The 24,681-nt window shown below is 42.6% G+C and overlaps 1 protein-coding gene across 5 annotated transcripts in view; it reads left to right on the top strand.

Annotated features, from left to right (window-relative positions):
• Nucleotides 1–19,870, top strand: part of HRH1 (histamine receptor H1) — an 89,143-nt gene extending 69,273 nt beyond the window's left edge. For 3 of the 5 annotated variants that reach the window (XM_047744617.1, XM_047744625.1, XM_047744645.1), the window contains exon 2: nt 17,637–19,870. In XM_047744617.1, coding sequence (XP_047600573.1) covers nt 17,672–19,135 — 1,464 coding nt within the window. In that variant the 5' untranslated portion in view covers nt 17,637–17,671 and the 3' untranslated portion in view covers nt 19,136–19,870. Of the gene's footprint in view, nt 1–2,065; nt 2,101–3,800; nt 3,824–17,636 lie in introns of those variants that run through there. The other 2 variants (XM_047744636.1, XM_047744653.1) reach the window with 2 other exon arrangements.
• Nucleotides 19,871–24,681: the final 4,811 nt, after the last annotated feature.

The raw sequence follows: 24,681 nt of genomic DNA, 5'->3' as shown, positions 1-24,681 counted from the left end.
AAACACACCGGAGACACAAGGCTGAGACAGTAAATTGCTTTCTGGTGTTTTATGTAGGGGAAATGGTGCTGCTTTTACCCTTCTAGGCTTGGGCTGCGTCCTGTAAGCTTTGTTTGCTTCTACTGCCTTCACCAGGTCATGTGGGCTTAAAGAACAGACAAGTGGAGGGTAATTACCTGGGAAGGGTTCCCTGCCTCTCTAAGGGTCACTTTTCCTAGCCGGTATCCTACACAATCCTGCTTCCTTGGGAGCAGAAGAGAGATGACCAACTCCTGATTCTTTGACTGAACTGAGAGGAGAAATCAAGGCAGATGAAATCACTGGGGTTGCTGCTCCCTGAAGTATCTGGAGGTGGGAATATGAGTTTATAAGAAAATGTAAAATGTAACAATTCAGTGAGCACCCTGACATCTACCAGGAACTCCCATTCAATCTGCCTTGAATTCCCAGGAAGATTCCCTCTAAAGATCCCCTTCAACTGACAAATCCTTTCGTGTTAGACACCCCACCCCAGAGTGTCGCAAGGAGTTGCTTGGCCAGAACCTCTTTCATCTTAAAAAACTGAACTTCTGTATCCATCAAACACCAACTCCCCATTCCCGCTTCCCCCAGCTGCTGCAACCATCACTAGACTTTCTATAATAAGCTCTAAATAAATGTGCTCGACATTTCTATAAATGTGCTCTAAGTATAGAACCACACAGTATGTCTTTTATGACTGGCTATTTTACTTAGCACAATGTCCTCTAGGTTCATTTTTGTTGTAGCAAGGATCAAAATTTCCTTCCTTTTTGAGGTTATATTCCATTATAAGAATAGAGCATATTTTGTTTATTCATTCTTCTGTTGATGGGTACTTCGGTTGCTTCCACCCGTTGAATAATGCCACTGTGAACACGATTATATCAGTTTCTCCTTAAAATCGTCCATTAATCTTATATGCCAATGGTAGTGTAGTTGTTCTGATGGGATGGGGTACTAACAGTCAGCCTCTCTTTAACACCCATACCCTGGGCTCAGAAACTGGGGAGATAGCCATGTAGCTGTGGAGCTTGGGCAAGGGACAGGAACAGAGTCTTATCTGAAAAACATGGGTGACAGGGTGCCTGGGTGGTGAAGTGGGTTCAGTATCCGACTCTTGATTTCAGCTCAGGTCTTGATCACAGGGTCGTGAGATCAACCCCTATGTCGGCTCCACACTCAGTGGGGAGTCTGCTCGAGATACTCTCTCTCCCTCTCCCTCTGTCCCTACCCCCTGAGGGCAAAGCAGGCAGCCTTGCATGGGGCACACCATGTGCTGGGGGTAAGAGCAGTGGAGAAGAAGGTGTGCTGGCAAATGCCAGGGGAGGTCGCTCCCGGGGGCAGCAGGGCCCCCACCCCAAACTAAGGACCTAGGGCCCCCACATTCTTTTATTAGCTCTGATCATTTTCTTGTAGAACCCTTGGGATTTTCTAGATATAAGATCCTGTTATCTACAAATTGAAAAGTTTGACTTCTTCCCTTCAAGTCCGCGTGCCTTTATTGCATTCCCATGCCTAATTGATGGTCTGCATTTAACTTCATTTATTTCAACTAGGCGAGAACCAGGCCTGGCTGGGGTCAGAGAGAGGGACAGACACCCCTTTGGAGGGCTGGCCAGATGTAGCCATGTGAGTGCCAGTGCCGATCTCTCAAGCTCCACGTGACATGAGCTCCCAGGCTAATGAGCAGAGGGGAGAACACTGGGAAATGCTTTTCTACAGCACTCATAGCTGGAGCATATTTCTAGAGCATTCGGTAACTGTTTATTGTGCAGCTCCCTGGTTCTTGGGGCTGAGGACACAGAGATGACTCAGACTTAAATTTGGCACCTACAGTCTAATGAAAAGTCTGGTCAGTAATTAAGAAATTACAACCCAGCTTGACAGGGGTTATAACTGAGGTCTGTACAAAGTTCAGAAAAACCCTAGAGAAGGAAGCCAATGGCCTCTGTCTCATGGAACTGAGAAAGTCTTAAAGGAAGTGACATCAGAGCTGGTTGTAAATAATTAATTGAATATGTTGTCAGGCTGAGAGGGGAGAAACAGGCAGCCCCCGTAGAGGCAACGGCATTTGCAAAGGTACGGGGATGCTCCAGAGCCAGGTTTATGGAGGCAACATGGAATTGCAGGAGAGGAGGCCACACAGGAAATTGGGTACATCCCAATGGAAAAGGCTCTTGTGTGAGGTCAAAGGTTTTAATATGCCACTGCCTGTCCCTGTCCCTGTCCCTCGGTTTCCAGAGTGGAATCTGTTTTTGAATGCTTATCTCTTGGGCTTCTCTTGTGCTGATTGGAGTAATTTATGGGAAAAGAAAACACCAGGAAAGCAAAGTGGATTTCTGTTAAAAATGCAAGGTGACTTCAATAGGTCAGAAAGATTGGAGTGTGGATGGGAGAAAGATAGAGTAGAAGGGGGAACCAATGCAAACTACAGTTTTTGAGAGGAGAAGAGGAGATTCAATGGCAGGTAGCTGACCCAGGAAGTGGCACACTAGGGTAATAGAAGGGACAAGAGGTGCTTTAGGATTTTTTTTTTTTTTTTGCCTTTTTAAGAGTCTTCAGAAAAGGTTTAAGTTATTTTCCATTTGTTTTCTTCCTGAATGTTGGACTTGAATTTCTTCTGAATGTAGTACCATGGTTAGACTGGATACAAAACAGCCCAGTTTTATTTGGGTTATCCTTGTATTACACATAGGGGATTACCTAGTGTATCCAAATGTGGCCGGACAGCCATGGCAAGCTATTAGAGTTTCCGTAGGAGAAAGAGGTGATTGGAGGTGTGGTTTTTTAGAAAGATTATCTGGCTGCTGCATGTAGGATGGGCCGAGGGCACCCAGATCAGAATCAGGATGACCAGTTTGGAAGCTGTTAAACAGTAGAGCAGAGAGTGAAATAAGTCCATCAGAGAGAGACAATTATCATATGATCTCTCTGATATGAGGAATTTGAGAGGCAGGGTGAGGGGTTGTAGGGGGTAGGGAAGGAAAAAATGAAACAAGGTGGGACCGGGAGGGAGACAAACTGTAAGAGACTCTTAATCTCATGAAACAAATTGAGGGTTGCTAGGGGTTGGGGGGGTAGGGATACGGGTGGCTGGGTTATGGACATTGGGGAGGGTATGTGCTATGGTGAGTGCTGTGAAATGTGTAAGCCTGATGATTCACAGACCTGTAGCCCTGGGGCAAATAATACATTATAAGTTTAAAAAAAACAGTGGAGGAGAGATATTATCAAAGTCTGAACCAGAACAGCAATGGCACAAATGGTTATTATTTCTGCTTTTCAGTAATCTGTGGTACAAATCTTAAAGCAGCTCTGAGTATGAGAAGGCAGCAACTGGGAAGGAAGTTCTCTTTAAGTGTGAGGTAGTTCAGATCTTAATCATATCCTAAGGCCTTTGACTTTCTTTGTGTAAATACACACCCAGAAGGAAGTTTATTTAAGTAGCACAGGGTTTCTCCTGTGAGACTCACCAGTCACTTCTGCAGTGCTTGGAGAGATCTAGACAGGACCACTTTCTTTTTGCTCGGTTCACTCACTCCTACCCTCCAGGAACTTTCTCTCTGGGAATTTATATAGTCTGTCCTTACATTTGCCGAAGGAAGCAGCCAGGAGGAAGGTTTGCTGTCAGCCACTGGGGAGATGATTGCTGTTGGTACTGGCCAATTAACCAGCAGGACAGAAAGTTCTTGGACGAACAAGGACACAGCCCCAGCTTTCCCAAAGGCACAGTGGAACAGGGGGAGAAGTGAGAGTCTTACTCATGTTTTATCTCCAGCAGCGTGGCCTAGCATAACACCAGGTACTGCATTATTGCTTAATTAATAGTTCCTGAATATATTAATGAATTAGCATAGCATGAAACCCTAAAAATGGTCATGTTGGGTCAGGACTGTGATGTGTTAGAGAAAGAAAGAATTCATCCATTCACCTATTCTTCATTTACTGAGCTCCTCCTACCATTCAGCTTTGGTTAAGCAGTGGTTCACAGTCTTGGCTAGATCTGGAGAGTTTTCAAAAAATCCTGACAATCAGACCACACTTCATAACAAGAAAATCAGAATCTTGTCTAAGGGTGGGAGCCAGACATTAGTATTTTTCTTTTTTTTTTTAAAGATTTATTTATTATTTATTTATTTGAGAAAGAGTGAGAGAGAGAGAGAGCACAAATGGGGGCAGAGAGAGAGGGACAAGCAGACTTCCCGCTGAGCAGGGAGCCTGATGTAAGTCTTGATTTCAGGACTCTGGAATCATGACTTGATCTTGGGGTCATGAAATAGAGCCCCACATCGGGTTTCTCGCTCAGCATGGAGTCTGCTTGAGATTCTCTCTCTCCCTCTCAAATAAATAAAAAAAAATCTTAAAGGAAGAATAGAGATATGGAAACAATACTGTGGGAACCCAGAGGAAGGAATGCTTAGATGTGGCTAAAGGATATAGGAAAGCTTCCAAGAAGAAGGAAATTTTAAGATGAGTTTTGTGTGATAAGTAGAAATTCAGGGGTGCCTGGCTGATTCAGTCAGAAGAGCATGCAACTCTTCATCCTCTAGTGCCTTTGTCCTTCCATATAAATTTTAGAATGGTCTCCTTCATATCTACAAGACACCTTGCTGAGATTTGGACATTAATTGCATTAAATCTGTACATCAGTTTGGGGAGAGTTGACACATCTCCTAAGCCGAATCTTCTACTCTGTGAACACCGTGTATCTCATTTATTTAGATCTTTTATTTCTTTCATCAGCATTTTGTAGTTTTCAGCATACAAGTCTTGCACAAGTTCTTCTTCTGAGAATGTATTGATTCCCCTTCATTTCCTAAGGGTATTTTGCTGAGTGAGAGATACTGGGTTGACATTTCTTTTCCTTTGGACTCTGAAAATCTTATGTCACTTCCTTCTCATCTCCACATTTTCTGATGAGAAATCTGTTGTCATTCTCATTATAGTAAAGTGTTTTTCTCTGGCTGCTTTCAAGATTTTTTTCCTTTACTTTTCCAAAGTTTAACTATTATGTATCCTGGTGTGGGTTTCGAGAGGCAGTTATCCTGTTTGAGGTTCACCCAGCTTCTTGATGAAGGTTTATGTCTCATACCAAATTTAGGAAGTTTTCTTCAAGTGCCTTTTCATCTGTACACTCTTTCTTGTCAACTTCCAGGACTATGCCTACATGAGTGTTAAGTCTTTTGTTATATAGTCCTACAGATCTCTGGGACTTTTTTTTTTTTTTTTTTTTTTTTTTTTTTTTTAGCTTCCAGTCTGTTTTCCTTCTGATGTTCAGATTGGGTAATTTTTATTGTCCTATCTTCCAGGACAATGGGTAATTTCTATTGTCCTATCTTCCAGTTCACTAATTTTTCCCTCTGTTTCCTCCATCTTGATGTTGAACCCAACCACTGAGTCTTTATTTTAGTTACCAGATGTTTTGGTTCTAAAATTTCCATTTTGGTTCTTTTTTCTTCTGTTTCTTTTCCCAGACTTTCTATTTTCTCATTTGTTTCAAGGATGTTCCCATATGCACAATGAAGCATTTTTATGATGGTTACTTTAAGTGTTTGTTGCATCATCCTAGCATCCCTGTCATTTTGGCATTGGTATCTATTGATTGCTTTAAGAAAAATTCTGTATGAGCTCTTCCCAGTTTTTTATATGAGAAATGATTTTCAACTGAAATGTGGGTGTTTTAGGTGGGCATTTGAGACTCTGTATCAAATTTAAGTCTTCTGTTTTATCTGGTGTTATGAGACACTGCTCTGGCAGGGGAAGGAGGAGGCAGTGAGAAGGGGGTATGCCATCTCATTACTTCCAGGTGGGGGTAGAAGTCCAGATTCCCTGCTCAGCTTCTATGATACCTGAAGGGGAACGGGTCTTCATTACTCATGAGCATGAACAAGTTCTGGCTCCCTCCCAGGCCTCCAGGAATAACTCCCTGGCTGGGAGGGATAGAGGTGCATCCTTACTGCTCACCATGTGGCCTCCACTGACTCTGGGGGGGGGGGGGGGCTGCAGGGCTTATCTCTACCTGATGAGGATGAAAATCCTTATTAATGACTGTAGGGACACGTCCCCAGCAAGAGAGTCATGTCACCTTGTAGTCTGACAACAGTGGACATCTTGGCTCCCCTCAGCCTCTGCTGGCCAGGATGGGAATGGGACTCTAGTGTTTTCTGTGGTGTTTGACTGCAAGTAGACCAATTTTAGTCTAGAAGTTTTCTATATTGCTAGGCTTCTCCTTTCCTGGTCCTTTGGCTAGACACAGCAGGCTTTTGGGGGGGCTTTTTGTTTATTCATCTGTTTTATTTATCTGTGCGCATTGGCATTTCTGATCTGCCATCCTTTGTAGCTCAAAGTCTCAGATATATATGGCCAAACAAAAACCCAGGGAACTAACACTGTGTCATTCTTTGGGTCCTGGGATCCCTAGCTGGTCTGCCTTTGCCTCTCTGCCTTTTAGAGTTGTCTTATGTTTGTTTTAAATATAATGTTCAGGGTTTGTTTGTTTTTTTAATTGTACTTAACAGAAAAATAGGGGAAAATACCTGTACTCAGTCTTCCCTGAAATAGATGTCTCGGGTAGCCAAGGTTGAGAACCACTGATATAGGCCATGAGTTCCATGAGCAATGGGGTTGTGTCTATCTCTCACCTAGCATAGCATCTGTGCCTGATGCCTCAATAAGGAGTTTTTGAATGGGTGGATTGGTGGAAAGAAGAGAAGATGGATGGATGGATGGATGGATAAGTGAATCCATATGAGAATGCAACGAGCCGCCAGACTGATTCACTCCCACCTATGCTCCTGTACACGCATAACCTCAGTCTAGAGACAAGCCTGGCACAGTACCAGTAGGAGGCTTGGCTAGCAGGTGGCGCCGAAGAGCCCCAGGTATGGTGCTGGCATGGCTGCCGCACAATCAGGCAGGGGGTCACTTGACTGAAAGAGACAGACATTAAAGAAACTCCCAATTATCTAGGAGCTTTCTCTTGTAAACATCTCATTTGCCTCTCCTTTCTCTTCTGCCAGCTCTTTTATTTACTTCAATATCATACATAATTCTTTTTTTCTCAAGAAGAAAACAGGCTGGATAACTTTGTTCTTTGAAAGTACCTTTCTCAAGGCTTAATCTCCGGGATTTGGAACAAAAATAAAACATTATTCATTGTGTCCTGAAGTGATACGTGTGTGTATGCTGGGCCTAGTGTTGTGTACAGTGTCCTTGTCTAATGTTAGCACAAATGTTCGTAGTACCAATGCCATGAAATGTTTATTTAAAACATGTATTTACTTCTATCTCTTTCTTACTATAGTGAAAAGGTGGGTGGGTTAGGGCAGGTGGTCTGAAGCCCCTTCAAATAGCCTAGAAGGCGTGTATCACTTGGGCCATTAAGGGACTTGTTCTTCAGTCATCTTTGGATCTTAGTGCAGGGCACCAAAGCATATAAACTCCAGAAACCTCTGTTTCCTCATCATTAAAATAGGGGCAAAAAATGATTCCTTTATCATAACCTGCACTGCGAGGATTCAATGAAGCAACATGGAAACCTTCCCAGCCCAATGCTGGTATGTCATAGGAAGCCTTTGAACAGTTTCATAGGAAACTCTTGAACAGGGGCGCCTGGGTGGCTCGGTGGGTTAAAGCCTCTTCCTTCGGCTCAGGTCATGATCCCAGGGTCCTGGGATCGAGCCCCGCATCGGGCTCTCTGCTCAGCAGGGAGCCTGCTTCCTCCTCTCTCTCTGCCTGCTTGTGATCTCTGTCTGTCAAATAGATAAATAAAATCTTAAAAAAAAAAAAAAAAGATTCTCTCTCTCCCTTTCCCCTGCTCTCTCTTTAAAAAAAAAAAGAAAGAAAGAAATGCTACTTTTTCTTCTCATTCATTGCTTTTCAATGTCAGAGGGTAAGCGAGAATGGAGCTGGGCTTTTTCTGCTTCTTTTGTTTGACATTTAGTGATAATGCTTTGGCTTCCCATTCCTGGCCTAATTTCAAAATCCCAGCCTGTCATACCAGCAGTGGGGCTTGGAAAGATCAAATAAACAAACCCAAATTCTTAAGCCAAATTATAAAATGAGAGGATCATGGATGCACAGGAGGAAAGAGTTGATGTAGCTAAATTTTGTTCACTCTGTTGCTGCTAAGGATTAAGAAGTGACAATGTAACATCTCAGTGTGCCTCCCACTATAAGAAACCATTTTATCTAAAACCGTAGTTCCAGCTAAAGCTGTCTTTCTGCTAAGCAACTATTTTGCTTATGACATTGCTAATTATGACATTGCTAATGACACTAGAATCTTGTAATTGATCCTGTTTTTCCTCTTTGCTGTGGCTCCTGGGAAGCTCAGAGTCAAAATTGTGACCCAACTCCAGTGATTCTCTAGGATCTACCCTTAGTTTAATCCTTATCTACCTAACACCCCTTTATTTCCTTTAAAAAAATTCTGGTGCCTTGTAAGTATTTTAGAAAGCAATACTAGTGTACCAAAACAAGTTTTTAAAACAGACAGAAGTCTGGAAACCTAGACAGCCTCTTGCTTGGACCACCAAATTTCTTTTTTTTCTTTCTTTTTTTTTTTTTTTAAATTTATTTATCTGTCAGAGAGAGAGAACATAAGCACAAGCAAGGGGGCATGGAAGAGGGAGAAGCAGGCTCCCCCACTGAGCATGGAACCAGATGCGGGACTCATCCCAGGAGCCTGGGATCATGACCTGAGCCTAAGGCAGACACTTAACTGACTGAGCCTCCCAGGCATCCCTGAATTTATTTCTAATCAACTTTTTTGATATATTATCTATATACCACAAAACTCACTCATTCTGAGTAAATCATATAATTCAATTATTTTTAGTAAATGTCCAGAGTTGTATAATCATCATCAGAATTCAATTTTAGAACATTGCCATCACTCCCAAAGACTCCTTCCTGTTTCCACCCCCAGTCTCAGACAACCACTAATCCACTTTCTGTCTCTATTACTCTTCTATCCTGGACTTTTGCTGTAAGTGGAATCATAAAATGTGTTGCCTTTTGTGTGTAGTTGCTTTTACTTGCATGATGTTTTTGTAGTTCATCCATGCTATAGCATACATCAGTACTTTGGGGGTTTTTTATTAACAAATAATACTCCTTGGCACAGATATGCCGTATTTTGATTATCCATTCACAGTTGATGAATATCTGGGTTGTTTCCATGTTTTGGCTATTTTTATAATATTAGAGACATTCACATACAAATTCTTATGTGGACGTGTATCTTCCATTGTCTTGAGTAGATATCTAGGTAAGAACACTGGTTATCATGGTAACTCCATTTAACTGTTTGAGGAACTGCCCGATTTTTCCACGGTGGCTGCACCATTTTACATTCCCACCAGCAGTATAGGAGGGTTCTAATTTCTCAACATTCTCATTAACGCTTATTATTGTCTGTCTTTTAAAAGTATAGTCAACTAGTGGGTGTGAAGTGGTATCTCACTGTGGTTTTGATTTGCATTTTCCTGATGACTAATGATGTTGAACATCTTTTCATGAGTTTCTGAGCCATTCTTATATCCTCTTGGGTAAAATGTCTATTCAGATCCTTTGCCAATTTTTTTTTAATTTTTAATTTTTTTAATTTATTTTCAGCGAAACAGTATTTATTGTTTTTGCACCACACCCAGTGCTCCATGCAATACGTGCCCTCTCCAATACCCACCACCTGGTTCCCCCAACCTCCCACCCCCCGCCCCTTCAAAACCCTCAGATTGTTTTTCAGAGTCCATAGTCTCTCATGGTTCACCTCCCCTTCCAATTTCCCTCAACTCCCTTCTCCTCTCTAACTCCCCTTGTCCTCCGTGCTATTTGTTATGCTCCACAAATAAGTGAAACCATATGATAATTGACTCTCTCTGCTTGACTTATTTCACTCAGCATAATCTCTTCCAGTCCCGTCCATGTTGCTACAAAAGTTGGGTATTCATCCTTTCTGATGGAGGCATAATACTCCATAGTGTGTATGGACCACATCTTCCTTATCCATTCATCCGTTGAAGGGCATCTTGGTTCTTTCCACAGTTTGGCGACCGTGGCCATTGCTTCCTTTGCCAATTTTAAATTGGGTTTTTTGTCTTATTACTATTGAGTTGGAAGAGTTCTTTATACATTCTGGATCCATCAGATGTATGATCCAGCAGATACATGAGGTACAAATGTCTTCTCCCATTCTATAGCTTCTTACTCTCTTAATGGTGCCTTTTGAAACACAGGAGTTTTAAATTTTTACAAAGTCTAACTTAATTTTCTCCTTTTTGGGTTATGCCTTTGGCATTGTATCTGAGAAATCTTCATCTAACTCAAGATCTCAAAGCTTTTCTCCTGTGATTTCTTCTGATAGTTTTTTTTTTTTTAATTTATTTATTTGAGAGACAGAGAGAGAGCATGAGAGGGGAGGTCAGAGGGAGAAGCAGACTCCCCTTGGAGCTGGGAGCCCGATGTGGGACTCGATCCCAGGACTCCGGGATCATGACCTGAGCCGAAGGCAGTTGCTTAACCAACTGAGCCACCCAGGCACCCCTCTTCTGATAGTTTTAAGACGTTTAGCTGTTACATTTAGGACTATTGTCAATTTTGAGTTGATTTTTATATATGGTGTGAGGGGGAGAGGTCTAGATTCATCTTTGCACATGGAGAGATCAGTTATTCCAGCACAGGTCATGACATTTGTTCCCTGCCTTGTTACAACCTTTCCTCTACTTCAGGGCGTCTGCATATGAGCACAACTGCCCCTCGATGGCAGCCACAACCCCTCCCCTTTCTTGTCACTTCAGTTCATGAGACCAATAGACTGTCTTGGCCGCACAACCCCCATCCCAGTTTTCTAGAAGAAAGAATGCAACTTAGCCCTTCTAGCTCAGATGACATCCTACAGTCCAATCACATTATTAGAGGTCACGTTTACATGGTATAAATTTGGCTTCCAGTATCTACTCCTAGCTGGATGATGGTTCCCCGAGAAGGAAGCTTGTGAATTGGGCAGCTACCCCAAAAAGGAGTCTATTCTAGGGTCATTATCTTGTATCAGCACTCCAGATTCCCTATGAACTAGCTTGACATTTCCAGCTTGGGGCTCACAGGTCACATCCTCAAAATTTGTTATTGCTTGACCTGTTTTCAAGTGTTCAAGAAAACAAATGAAAAAACTAAATAATATTTTTTTACTTATTTTTTAAAAATAGTTTATTTATTTATTTGAGAGAAAGTGGGGAGGGGGTGGGGGAGACAGAGGGAGAGGGAAAGGGAGAGGCAGGCTCCTTGCTGAACAAGGAACCTGGTGCCGACCTCAATCCCAGTACCCCTGGGACCCTCAGACGCTTAACCAACTGAACCACCTGGGGCTGCAATTAGTGACATTTTAAAACTAGAAGATTCCATGTAAAAATCCAGCTTTTATGCTTCATTTTTAAAACAGGCAGATCTGGGCCTGCAGCCGTTGGTGGCATCTGAGCAAGAGTTGTCCTCTTCAGACAGAATGTGCTCTCCAGGTTGCCCCAGTCCCCACCATTTCCTCTTGCTCGAGACACACAGTCCCTGTTCTTCCTAACTTTCCCTTCCTGACTCTTTAGACATTTAAATGCGTACGTCCACCCCTAGAAAAAATCTTCAGGGCGACTCTCTCCCCACAAGGTCATCTACCTCTTGCACCTTACCCAGAGGCTAACTCTTAACCCAGCACTGCCCTACATTCAAAATCAGGCATGTTCCTACAGCACCAGGTTTATAACGGGATTTTGCTATTTGCAGTCTGCTCTCTGCATCACAGCCAGTGGCAGTGATAAGCCTGGGTGTTTTATGGAAATTATACCTTGGCGACACTCAATGGGAATATGCAATATTTGGGGTACTTTCATGCATGGCACCTCACTCTCAGAATTGGAGCGAAGAAACTAATGTTCAGACTGAATTGACTAAGATAAACATCCAATGCAAATGAGTCTCAGAGGGTAGAGCAGTTTGGAATGCGGAGTGGTGGGTGAGGCAGTTCAGAATGTATCAAAAAAGGAATCCCAAATTCTCACTATTCATTAAAGAAAATAAAAGATGTGCTAAGAATGTGGAAGACCTTTCCTTAAAATTTTTTTCCCAATGGAATACATCTGTTTTATCTTGTTTTTAAAAATGAATGCGGTTAGTTCTTATTTTCCCCTGGTATAAAACTAAGATGCTCTGTTGTTGATATCTTGGGAAATGCCAAAGATAATAAACATCACCCACCACCCACAGGAAACCACTGTTAATATAACCTAACTGAGACTCACCCTTATGCCAAACCTGATAACAGAATTGACATCATCCAGGATAAACAGCATCTGTAAATTTAATTTCATTGTAAGCATTTTTCCATACTACTAATGGTGGTCCGTAAATGTGATTATCAGTGACTGCATGATATTCCATTCTGTAACTATCCTGTAATATGTTTAGTTCCCAGATGTTAAATTTCTTTTCTTTTATTTGGCTATCATAAATGATGTTGCAGTAAGCATCCTTGTGCATAAATCTGTATTCATGTTTTGGATTACCATAAGAGAAATTTCCAACAATAAAGTTTCCAGTAAAAATAGAAAAGTTAAATGAAGGTTATCAATATTCATCAATAGCATAAATCTTACCTCCGATTTTTGTTGGTGTAGGCATCTTTGTGAAAAATAAGCCCATGCTTTCTTTTTTTTATTTTTAAAGAATTTTATTTATTTATTTGACAGAGATGACAAGGAGGCAGAGAGGCAGGGTGGGGGAGGAAGCAGACTCTCTGCTGAGCAGAGAGCCCGATTCCGGGCTTGATCCCAGAACCTGAGATCATGACCTGAGCTGAAGGCAGAGGCTTAATCCACTGAGCCACCCAGGCGCCCCAAGCCCATACTTTCTGCAGTTGGATTCTTCCTCCTGCATCTCCTGCTACTCTTCATTCATGTCTTGCTTTTCAGAGCCCATCCAACAAATGTCCGTTGAGCATCCCTCATGTACCTGCATGGTGCCAGCACGGGAGAATGGTGGTGAAGGAAAAGGGGTGGCCCTGCTGTAAAGAAGGGGGTGTCTCCTTGATGGTAATTGGTGTTTCACGTTGGAAACAGAAATAGTAGACATTTTCCATGCCCCAGAGGTACTCCCTGTTTAGTTAGGGACAATCAGCTGAAGAAAGAATGATAAGCATGGTGATATCAAGGGGAGTGTTAGAGGCATTGTGGGGATGCAGAGGGAGAGCAACTAAGAGCTTCCAGGCAAAGGGTGCTCTGTACGGGGAAACAGCACAATTAAAAGCATAGAGGTATAAAAGAGCTTGCTGACACCTGATGCCTTCCCAGATTCATCATTCCAACAATTCCCTCCCAATTCCTCACACTCAGCTCTGTACTTTTTAAATTTAATTTTATTTATTTGTTAGAGAGAGAGAGATATCACAAGTAGGCAGAGAGGCAGGCAGAGAGGGGGAAGCAGGCTACCCACTGAGAAGAGAGCCCGATGCAGGGCTCGATCCCAGAACCCTGAGATCATGACCTGAGCTGAAGGCAAAGGCTTAACCCACTGAGCCACCCAGGTGCCCCTCAGCTCTGTACTTTTATTCTTTTTTTTCTTCATCCTTAAATTTCTCTTCCTTCCTCCTGGTGAACTTCTACTCATCCTTTGAAGCCCAGCTCACACATCACTCCTTCTCCAATGTTCTTCTTGACATCTGCACTCTACCTTGAGAGAGGCTGTCCCTCCTTCCTCTGTCCTGTCACCTGCTTTGATCTTACCTCAGTCATCATATTTGTGCAGGTTACATTCTAGAATTTTTTATTTTTTTGATGCTGTTCCTTTATCTTTTGTCTTTATTCTCATGTTAATGGACAAATTCCTTGAAGTCAGGGACTGTGTATCAGTTGGGATTTGGTTTGGCTGTGTGTGATAGAAAACCTAACCTATCCCAGAGAGGGAGAGCCCTGACTGGTTTGGCAGCTTTGCAGTCATCAGAGACCTCAGCTCCATCCAAATAGCTGCTTCTTATTTTGTGGCCCTTCCTCATGGTCCCAAGAAGGCTGCTTAAGCCCTATTCATCCTACTACCATTGCAGCCAGCTAAAAGAATGAAGGGCCAAAGAAAAGAATCTATCAAGACAATTCATTGCATTGTTAGATAACATCTACCCTTTTTAACCTTGAGCAGAAAGCTGTATTCTTTGGCAGTTCAAGGTGTTTATTCTTCAGTTAGACCATAGATCTAAACTAAGGATCATTTTGGCTCCCAGTGGATATCTGGCAATGTCTAGAGATATTTTTGGTTGTCACGACTGGGAAGAGGGGGAGGATGCTACTGGCACCTAGCAAGCAGAGACCAGGGATACTGTGAAACAGCCAACAATGCACAGGACAGTCCTTCACAACAAAGAATTATCCAGTTCAAAATGTCAATAGAACAAAGGTTGAGAAACAGATAGACCCAGGTTGGAATCTTGAGTTTGTCAGTGTCTTCCTAGCTGTGTGACCCTGAGTTGGTTACTTCACCTCTCTGAGTCTGAGCTGACCGTTTCCTCATCTGTACTTTGGAGATCATCATAAGACCTCCCTATGGGCTTGTGGGAGACATTTAATAACTAATATCTGAAACGCCGAGGGCTTGGCTCCTCACAATCTTAGCTGCTCCAGTCAGCATTCCCAAGGAACTGGAAGAGACGCTGACTACCTTTGTTTACTTGCTGCCACATAGGCCTGATTGGATTAGACTATTTGTAATCATGCTGGAAAAAGTCCCACTGTAGCTAATGGTTTTGGAATGGAGCCATTGCCTTAATTCAAAAATGAGGGCTTGCTTGTGCGCACAAACCTCTTTAGAGAAAAGGGATTCATTTCTGCTTGTCACCCGGTCCTCATTACCTGAGGATTAGCAGAGCTTTCCCACCCCACTGCCTCAGAGGATCCTCTCAGCAGCCTAGGGAGGGCGGTAATGATGTTTTCCCTGCTTTACAGGTAAGGAAATTGGAGGCGTGGCTGTTTATCCATGCTCCACACAGCCCATCAAGTGGCAGAGCTGGGAAGAGAACCCTCTCCTTCCTCTCCTGCTTCTCTAGGGACATAGTGCTCTAAAGGATTTATAGGTACCCACCTTTCTTCTCCAATTGCCCTGTCTGAAGTGCCTCCTCGAGCTTCTGTTCTCTCTTCTCAAAGAACAACCCATTGCCTGCACCTTCTCTATAGGCTTGACCTTGATCCCAGAGAGAGCCCCTCAGAACCTTCTGGGGTTTGGGCAGACTGAAGGGAGCATGGCCTGTGTAGCATGAGGTAGAGTGAGGATCCATGTCCCCACACAATTCCACACTCAACTTGATGTCCCTTTGGCATTTGTAGAGAAAAAACCATTCAGTGATCTGCATTTCAAAATGCAGATCCCTGAGGGAGGTGAGAGCACCTTACATTAGTTATCTCACCAGGCAGGGCATGTTCAGGATTGGTTACAAGGACCAGAGAGCAGGAGTGGCATACGGCAGCCACACAGACTCTTGCTCAAGAGGGCCCCTGTCTCCGTTTCATGTTCTGCTGTTGCCATCTTGAAATTCTTAATGATTGTTTAATTTTTAATTTTGAACTGGGCTCTGCAAATTACATAGCCAGTCCTGAGTGGGACAGGAGGTCACGGAAGGCAGCAGCCAAGATGGGTCTGCAGGCAGCAGGAGGGCGCTGCAGTTGCCTTTCTAGGAATCCTCCCCAATTCCATAGCTTCAGAGGGCAAAAGTGGATTCTCTTGCTTCTGAAGCAGATCACTGAGCTGAAGGGAACCTTTTACTGGTAAATATCTATTGAATGAGTAAGTTCTGAATGGAGATGCTTCGTGGCACCTGCCTCTCACTCACTCACTCCTCCATCTGACAAATATGTATTGATCTTTTGCTTTTATGTTTATGCAAACGAACATGTCTGAGCTACGAAGGAGAACATGTGATAAAGAACTGAGCTTACAGTGATAGGTGAGGAGGATAAACGTATATGTGCTACGTTAATTTTCCCCAATGTCTTCCTAGGAAAATTACTGATAAAATAGAAAAGTTGGAAGCATTGTACAGGAAACACCTAAATATCTACCACCGAGGTTAGGAATTAACATTTTGCTCTTTCTGCTTCCTTTATCCCTTCTAACCAACCATCCATCTAATTTTTTGATTCATTTCAAAGTAAGCTGTAGACCTCATAGATTTTACCTCTAAACAATATGCTACAGTAATCTTTAGTTCAGTAATCTCAATTCAATCATCACAACTTTTCTTTTTAGTCAAAAAGGAAAAAAATCAATGATTTTTTTAATCAAAGAATCATTTTCTGTCACATTGTTGAATGACAAATAGTATACACACAGTGAAAAGAGATTCTCTGTGTGCAATGAGGCAGAGAGAGAAATGAGGAAAGAACTTTCTTCAAGGCAACAAACAGAGGGTTGCAGAGGGTGTTGGAGCTACCTTGAAAATACCCCCCTGTGGGAGTGTTTGGGGAACTGCTTCCGTCTTTGTCCCAACCAGAATCCAAAATAAAACTGAGATGAACCTCCCTAGCCTCTTTCCTCCTTCCTGTGGTGCCTGTGGACAATTCCAAGGGGTGTGAGCTTGGTCAGGGCTGAAGGTGAAGCTACGAGGTCCTGGTTCGGGATGCGAAGGTAGAGAAAGAGAAGGCTAAAGCTGTAGATCTGGGGCCTATTATCCTCACAAAGCTGATGGCTGAGGCTGATGGGTGAGTGGGGAAGGCAGGCAGGCAGACAGCGGAGAGTGACAAGAGCAGAGAGCAGGTCTGGGTCACAAGAGAAGGTGATGCTGTTCAGAGGAGACACACTCAAAGAACCTGGAGTGTTGCTCTGATGAGCAGTTCTGAGCTGGAGGAGAATATGGAAAAAATACCAAAAACAAGACTCTAAACAGGATACCTGGAAAAGCCTTTAGAGATCACCCACACCACCTTTCACATTTGACCCGTGAGGAAATGCAGGCTGAGAGATCACTCAGAATGTCAGTGGCAGAGCTGGGGCAAAATCAGTGCTACTCACGTGGTGCTTTTACAACAGAGTAACTCAAGGATTCCTCCCAGAAGGATCAAATGCCTTAGGGCCTTGCTTTTTATCTTAAAAAAACATACAAATTTATTTTTCATCTCAAGAATTTATCTGGCTTTGTCCTAACATGAAAGTAGTTTGCTTTTGCTAAGTTATTAAGAGAGATTACACTCTGTTAGGGCTTCTCAGTTTTCTTCAAACTAGAGTGCCATATCCAGCCTAGACCAGTCAGAATGTAGTCCACCTTCCCAGAACACGTGCAACATGGGACTTATACAAACTTTGTCCTGCTTTTGCCCAGCTGCCTCACTAGAATGTAAACTCTAGGAGGGCAGAGATTTTTGTTTTATTCACTGCTATATTCCCAGTGCCCAGAATGATGCTGGGAGTTCACTAAATAGTCATTGAATGGGTGAAGAATTGAATGACTAAGGAAGAAGGATATATAGACTGTAGGTAACTAGCAGTATCTACTGCCCCAAACAGCATACAACCCCAGTTAGATGAACTTGATGGTCCCAAGTGACTACTGATCTCCAAGGCTCTGACCTTAATCCTCGTGTCTTTCTTCCCAGGGAGGGAGCCACAGCTGGAGGCTGCTCTTGTGCCAATGACCCTTCCCAATTCTTCCTGCACCTTCGAAGACAAGATGTGCGAGGGGAATAAGACCACCATAGCCAGCCCCCAACTGATGCCCCTGGTGGTGGTCCTGAGTGCCATCTCCTTGGTCACAGTGGTACTCAACCTGCTGGTCCTGTATGCTGTGCGGAGCGAGCGGAAGCTGCACACCGTGGGCAACCTGTACATTGTCAGCCTCTCCGTGGCAGACCTAATCGTGGGGGCTGTCGTCATGCCCATGAACATCCTCTACCTCCTCATGTCCAGGTGGTCCTGGGGCCAGCCTCTCTGCCTCTTTTGGCTTTCCATGGACTACGTGGCCAGCACAGCATCCATTTTCAGTGTCTTCATCTTGTGCATTGATCGCTATCGCTCTGTCCAGCAGCCCCTCAGATACCTGAAGTATCGTACCAAGACCCGAGCATCAGCCACCATCTTGGGGGCCTGGTTTCTCTCCTTCCTGTGGATTATTCCTATTCTGGGATGGCATCACTTTATGTCACAGTCCTCAGGACACCGGGAAGACAAGTGTGAGACAGACTTCTATGATGTCACCTGGTTCAAGATCATGACTGCCATCATCAACTTCTATTTACCTACCTTGCTCATGCTCTGGTTCTACGCCAAGATCTACAAGGCCGTACGACAGCACTGTCAGCACCGAGAGCTCATTAATGGATCCCTCCCTCCCTTCTCTGACATAAAGATGAAGCCAGAGAATCCCAAGGCAGGGGCCAAGAAATCAGGGAAGGAGTCTCCCTGGGAGGTTCTGAAAAGGAAATCAAAAGATGCCAGTGGTGAGCCTGTCTTGAAGTCACCATACCAAGACCCAGAAGAGATGAAATCCCCACGTGTGTTCAGCCGAGAGGAGGACAGAGAAGTAGACAAACTTCCGTGCTTTCCACTTAACATTGTGCAGGTGCAGACTGAGGCAGAGGGGAGTGGCAGGAGTTATGTAGCTATTGACCAGAGCCAGGGCCCACTTGGGATGGATGAACAGAGCCTGAACATGCATGGGGCCAGTGAGATATCAGAGGATCAGATCCTCGGTGATAGCCAGTCCTTCTCTCGGACAGACTCAGACACACCCACAGAGTCAGCATCAGGGAAAGGTAAACCTAGAAGTGCATCTAGCACAGGCCTGGATTATATCAAGTTCACTTGGAAGAGGCTCCGTTCACATTCAAGACAGTACGTGTCTGGGCTGCACGTGAACCGAGAATGGAAGGCCGCCAAACAATTGGGTTTTATTATGGCGGCCTTCATCCTTTGCTGGATTCCTTACTTCATCTTCTTCATGGTCATTGCTTTCTGCAAGAGCTGTTGCAATGAACGTGTGCACATGTTCACCATCTGGCTGGGCTATATCAACTCCACGCTGAACCCCCTCATTTACCCATTGTGCAATGAAAACTTCAAGAAGACATTCAAGAAAATTCTGCACATTCGTTCCTAAGGGAGGCAACAAGGGGATGCAACCAAAATGATGTTTCTGAAGAAAATGGAGGATGAAGGCCTGTGAGTTGCCAGGCACCTGGGCTTTCTGGAGTCAAAAGACTAGTCTTAAGGACTAAGTAACTTGGAAAGTTCTAAGGGACCATTGGCAGAACAGCAGATGGCAGAGGTGGTCAGCAGACAAACTGTGTACTCTGAGTAGAGAGCAGGATATTTCCAAGAGAATCAGATCTGGATGAGTTCTCCTGCTCCTCAGGAAATGTGGGAGCCTCAGACTCTCATTGTAATTCAAGCTTGCAGACTAGAATTAATTGGAAACTGAAGGGACATGTAGGGAGAGTTTCACTGCTGAATCAAACAGAACTCTCAAGCCTTCCTGGAATGGAGTTATAGGACTGTGCAGAGACCTTATATATGCAGATAGATGCTGTCCCTTCCAGGGGTCACCTTGATAGGCATGACAGCAATTCCATTGTGACTGTCACTTCTCAGAACATCTCTCCTCTGAACCCCTTCTGCAGCTTTCTGCAGAACCTGTGTCTGAACCACATTGGAAATTCTGCCTTATTATTTCTCTTTCACGCATATCTTAGAGTTGGTAGGAAATTATGCAGCTTGTACATTCATTGTTTTCAACCCCCAATTCCTTTTGACTAGTCACAAAATAATGATAAAAGCTACCCTCAAGGGGCGCCTGGGTGGCTCAGTGGGTTAAGCCGCTGCCTTCAGCTCGGGTCATGATCCCAGGTCCTGGGTTCAAGCCCCACGTCGGGCTTTCTGCTCAGCAGGGAGCCTGCTTCCTCCTCTCTCTCTGCCTGCCTCTCTGCCTACTTGTGATTTCTGTCAAATAAATAAATAAAATCTTAAAAAAAAAAAAAGCTACCCTCAAAAGAAAGAGGAAAAGGGTATTTTTTTAATGGTTGCACAATAAAAACAAACAAAAAAATGGGAATGGGGAGAAGAAAGCCGTATTTCTTGAAGGCTGGGTCATGCTTATCTCATTGAAGCTCTATGACACTCCACAGCAGGAGGACGGTGTTATTGAGGAGCAAATTGAGGTGTGGCGAGGTGAAATAAGGTGCCCGACATCACAGAGTTAGAACGAAAACCCAGTGGGGTTCCAGCTCGTTGTCACATGTTACCTCCAAAAGGCAAAAATTTGTCCTGTTAAGTATACAACACACACACACACACACACACACACAATTCCTGAAAGTGGTGGCAGTTCTCAAAAAGATGTGTTGAGAGAAGGAACGGCTGACGTAGAATATGCCTGAGGCCGCAGAAAGTGGTACTTGAAGGCTAGTGTGCATTTTTATCTGTGAGTTCTGCTGTGTTTGTTGAAGAAAAGTTGTCATGTCTTTTATAGTCACACTTCTTCAGTAAAAACTAGCAAAGGCATGGGAACATCCAGTTTTCCTTGGGGTTTATATCGCAATCTGGTTGTGATTTATATTTTAAACCTTAATGCCAAACTGTCATATATGTAGTAAAATGGAGTGCGTGTACAAGCTGGTATTTTGTTTCTTGTGTTCCTGTTTGCATGACCTGTTAAAATGACAGATTTTTACCTACCTAAAATATGATATTTGAAACTATACTGAGTTTGATTTATTTAATTCTACCTTCCTGGGTCTCTTTGACTGAGAAGATATATTGAAATGTACTGTCAGATATTATATAGGGTTTCTCTTTGGTTTCTGGTCACATTTGTAAATGTCTTTAGAAAAGAACTTACTTTTTATAACAAGCTTCACTCTCAGCTTGGCATCTCCCAAAACTCCTCTTGCTCAAAACTGGGGGAGTGAAAGAGACTTTTATGCTGGGTTTAAAAGCTGCAGCTGGTCTGTTCCCAAGTCAAAAAACGTTTCCCAAAATGCCCATTATTTATGTTGATAAATGGTTGAGGCAACTAGTGAAGAAGACAAATGTTTATGAGCTCTGGCTTTGGGTTGAAGAGACCTGGATTTGAGTCTGACAAGAACAAGAAATGGTCGATATAAATTGTCAGAGCATTTAAAAATGAGGCCCATGCATTACTGAATACAGTGTTTATGGTGCTTGCTGAGTGTCCTGTACACAGTGGGGACTCATATATAGTTTTATTTTTTTTTTTTTTTTTTTTTTTAAAGATTTTATTTATTTATTTGACAGAGAGAGATCACAAGTAGACGGAGAGGCAGGCAGAGAGAGAGAGAGAGGGAAGCAGGCTTCTTGCTGAGCAGAGAGCCCGATGTGGGACTCGATCCCAGGACCCTGAGATCATGACCTGAGCCGAAGGCAGCGGCTTAACCCACTGAGCCACCCAGGCGCCCCAGACTCATATATAGTTTTAAAACATGCCGAAGATACTGTGTGCCAGGCCCCATGCTTTACCACTATTATCCACTTTAACCTAAAACCAATCTCATGAGGGAGAGTTCTGTGTTTTTACAACTAGGCAAACTGAGGCACAGAGAGAAACTGGGGAAAGGGAAAGCAGACAGAAAAGGAGAAGTAGAAAGTGGGGGACAGAAAGAGCATAAACCAAGTGGCATAATATTACTACACTCAAGAAAAATCTACATTCAAGAACATATTCTGGATTAATGTATTCAGAAGTTAAATATATTCAAAAGAAGAATAAACCATCCTTAGCTTTTGATAAATAGAAATTCCTTCAAATGATTCTCTGAAGACCACATGAAAATCAATTACCGCATCACATAAATCTTTAAAAGCTTGTGAAACTATTCCATCTAACAGAGATTGCTATAGATCTTAGAAGTTGGTAATGTTAATAAAGTGTTCATTCAGGAAATCCATTAGTCTGCAGATTGGCCATTTGATGAATTGGCCATTTGGATACTTGGTTTGTAGAAAATTGCTGGTGTCTCTTTTGAAAAAGGGCATTCCAGAGGTAGATTTCAGTCCTAACACAGGGTGAAAAGGATGCTGCGGCTCTTCTGGCTGGGTGCATTCTAAGTCCTGGGAAGAAATAATGCTGTTAAGATCTAATTTGCCAACATGTCTTCACACAGTCTCTTGGGTTTTCAAAGCCAAGGCTGTGCAGCATGTGGTTCCCATTGTGGGGAGCATGTGCTCTCCTCAACTGAGCTGCAAGTCAAATGATGAAGGTGGGTTGATGTGAATCTCTGTGGTCTTGGTTAAGTGTCATGGGCTTCATTGCCTTGCTGTGTCTGAGAATATTCTCTGCCTTTTTAAGAGTCCTGATCTTGAATCTTTCGTGATGCTCCATCATCTTTGTGCCCCAAGGCATGAGCATCAACTCAAAAGTCCAAAGCTTAGAGGAAAGAATCATCCTGTGTCTACCTCTGCTGCAATAAACTCTGAAGGAAGGTGGGGGCCAGATGGCGGATGTGGTACAAACATGGCTGGAAGACCAACAGTTCCCAGAGAAGCAGAGACATTGTGAGCTGGGCAGAAACTCCCAAAAGGTGTTAATTATAAGGATCTGTAAGTCCAGCAGAGAAAACAAGCTTGTAAAGAACTAACTTAAATGCAGGCTCATATATGCCTAATAGAGGGAAGCCTAGAGTTAGGTGGGTATCATTCTACTGGGTATTTTAAAAACCAGTTTTGTTACATTCAATATATACAGTAAAATGAACCCATTTAAAATGTAGAGATCAATGAGTTTTGACATATGTATACACCCATGTCATCTCCATCTCAATCAAGATATAGAACATTTCCATCAACCCAGAAAGTTCCTCATGCCCCCTCTATGTCCCAGGCAACCACTGATCTAACTTCTAATCACTACAGATTAGTTCTGCTGATTCTAGAACTTTGCATAAATGTAATTACATTATATATATATATAATATATATATATAGTGGGTTTATCATCATCATCATTATTATGATTGAAGTATAGTTGACATGCTTTCAGGTGTACCATATATTGATTTGACTATATATATATATATATATATATATATATATAGTGGGTTTATCATCATCATCATCATCATTATTATGATTGAAGTATAGTTGACATGCTTTCGGATGTACCATATATTGATTTGACAGTTCTATGCATTATTCAATGTTCACCACAGTAAGTCACCATACAACATGATTATATTATTGACTATATTCCCTGTGCTGTACTTTTCATCTCCAAGACTTATTTTACAACTGGAATTTTGTACCTCTTAGTCCATTTCACCCTGCCACCCCCTCCCTTCTGGCAACCACCAGTTTGTCTCTGTATTTATGAATCTGTTTCTGTTTTGTTTGTTGACTTGATTAGTTTTTTTTAGAATCTATATATAAGTGAAATGATATAGTATTTGTCATTCTCTGTCTGACTTATTTTACTTAGCATAATAGATCTTTCCTAGGTCTTTCCATGTTGTTGCAAATAGCAAGATTTCATTCATTTTTTACAGCTTAGAAATAATCCACTGTATCTTCTTTATCCTTTCATCTATCAGTGGGTACTTGGGCTGCTTTCATATGTTGGCTGTTGTAAATAATGTTGTAAATATTTACAAATAATAAATGTAAATAATGATGTAATAAATATAGGGGTACATGTATCTTTTCAGATTAGTGTTTTTGCTTTCTTTGGATAAATACCCAATAGTTAAATTACTGGATCACATGGTATTTCTATTTTTAATTTTTTGAGGAACTGCCCTACTGTTTTCCACAGTAGTTGCACCAATTTATATTCCCACCAACAGTGCATAAGTGTTCCCTTTTTTCCACATCTTCACCAACCCTTGTTATTTCTTGTTTTTTTGATACTAGGTGTTTTGATTAATATGAGAGGAAATCTCACTATGGTTTTGATTTGCATTTCCCTCATGATTAGTTGATGTTGAACATCTTTTCATGCATCTGTTGGCCTTCTACATGTCTTTGGAGTAAGGTCTATTCAGGTCCTCGCCCATTTTTTTTTAAAGATTTTATTTATTTATTTGACAGACAGAGATCACAAAGTAGGCAGAGAGGCAGGCAGAGATAGAGGAGGAAGCAGGCTCCCTGCTGAGCAGAGAGCCCGATGTGGGGCTTGATCCCAGGACACTGGGATCATGACCTGAGCCGAAGGCAGAGGCTTTAACCCACTGAGCCACCCAGGCGCCCCGGTCCTTGCCCATTTTTAATTGGATTGTGTGTGTGTGTGTGTGTGTGTGTGTGTGTGTGTGCATTGAGTTGTGTAAGTTCTTTTTATGTTTTGGATATTAACCCTGTCTCAGATACATGATTTGCAAATATCTTCTCCCATTCACTATATTGCCTTTTTGTTTTGCTGGTGGTTTATTTTGCTGGGAAAAAGGTTTTTATTTTGGTGTAGTCCTAATAGTTTATTTTTGCCTTTCCCCCCCTTGCCTGAGGAGACATTTCCATATTTTGCTAAGGCCAATATCCAAGAGATTACTGCTTATGTTTTCTTTTAGGAGTTTTATGGTTTCGGGTCTCACATTTAGGTTTTTAATCCATTTTGTATTTGGTGTAAGAAAGTGCTCCAATTTCATTCTTTTGCATGTGGCTGTCCAGTTTTCCCAGCAGCATTTATTGAAGAGACTGTATTAT

The sequence above is a fragment of the Lutra lutra genome, chromosome 1 (genome assembly GCF_902655055.1).
Source record: "Lutra lutra chromosome 1, mLutLut1.2, whole genome shotgun sequence".
NCBI classification, from domain to species: domain Eukaryota; kingdom Metazoa; phylum Chordata; class Mammalia; order Carnivora; family Mustelidae; genus Lutra; species Lutra lutra.
Note: the sequence above shows the minus strand (reverse complement) of the source record. Positions and strands in the feature narration are given on the sequence as shown.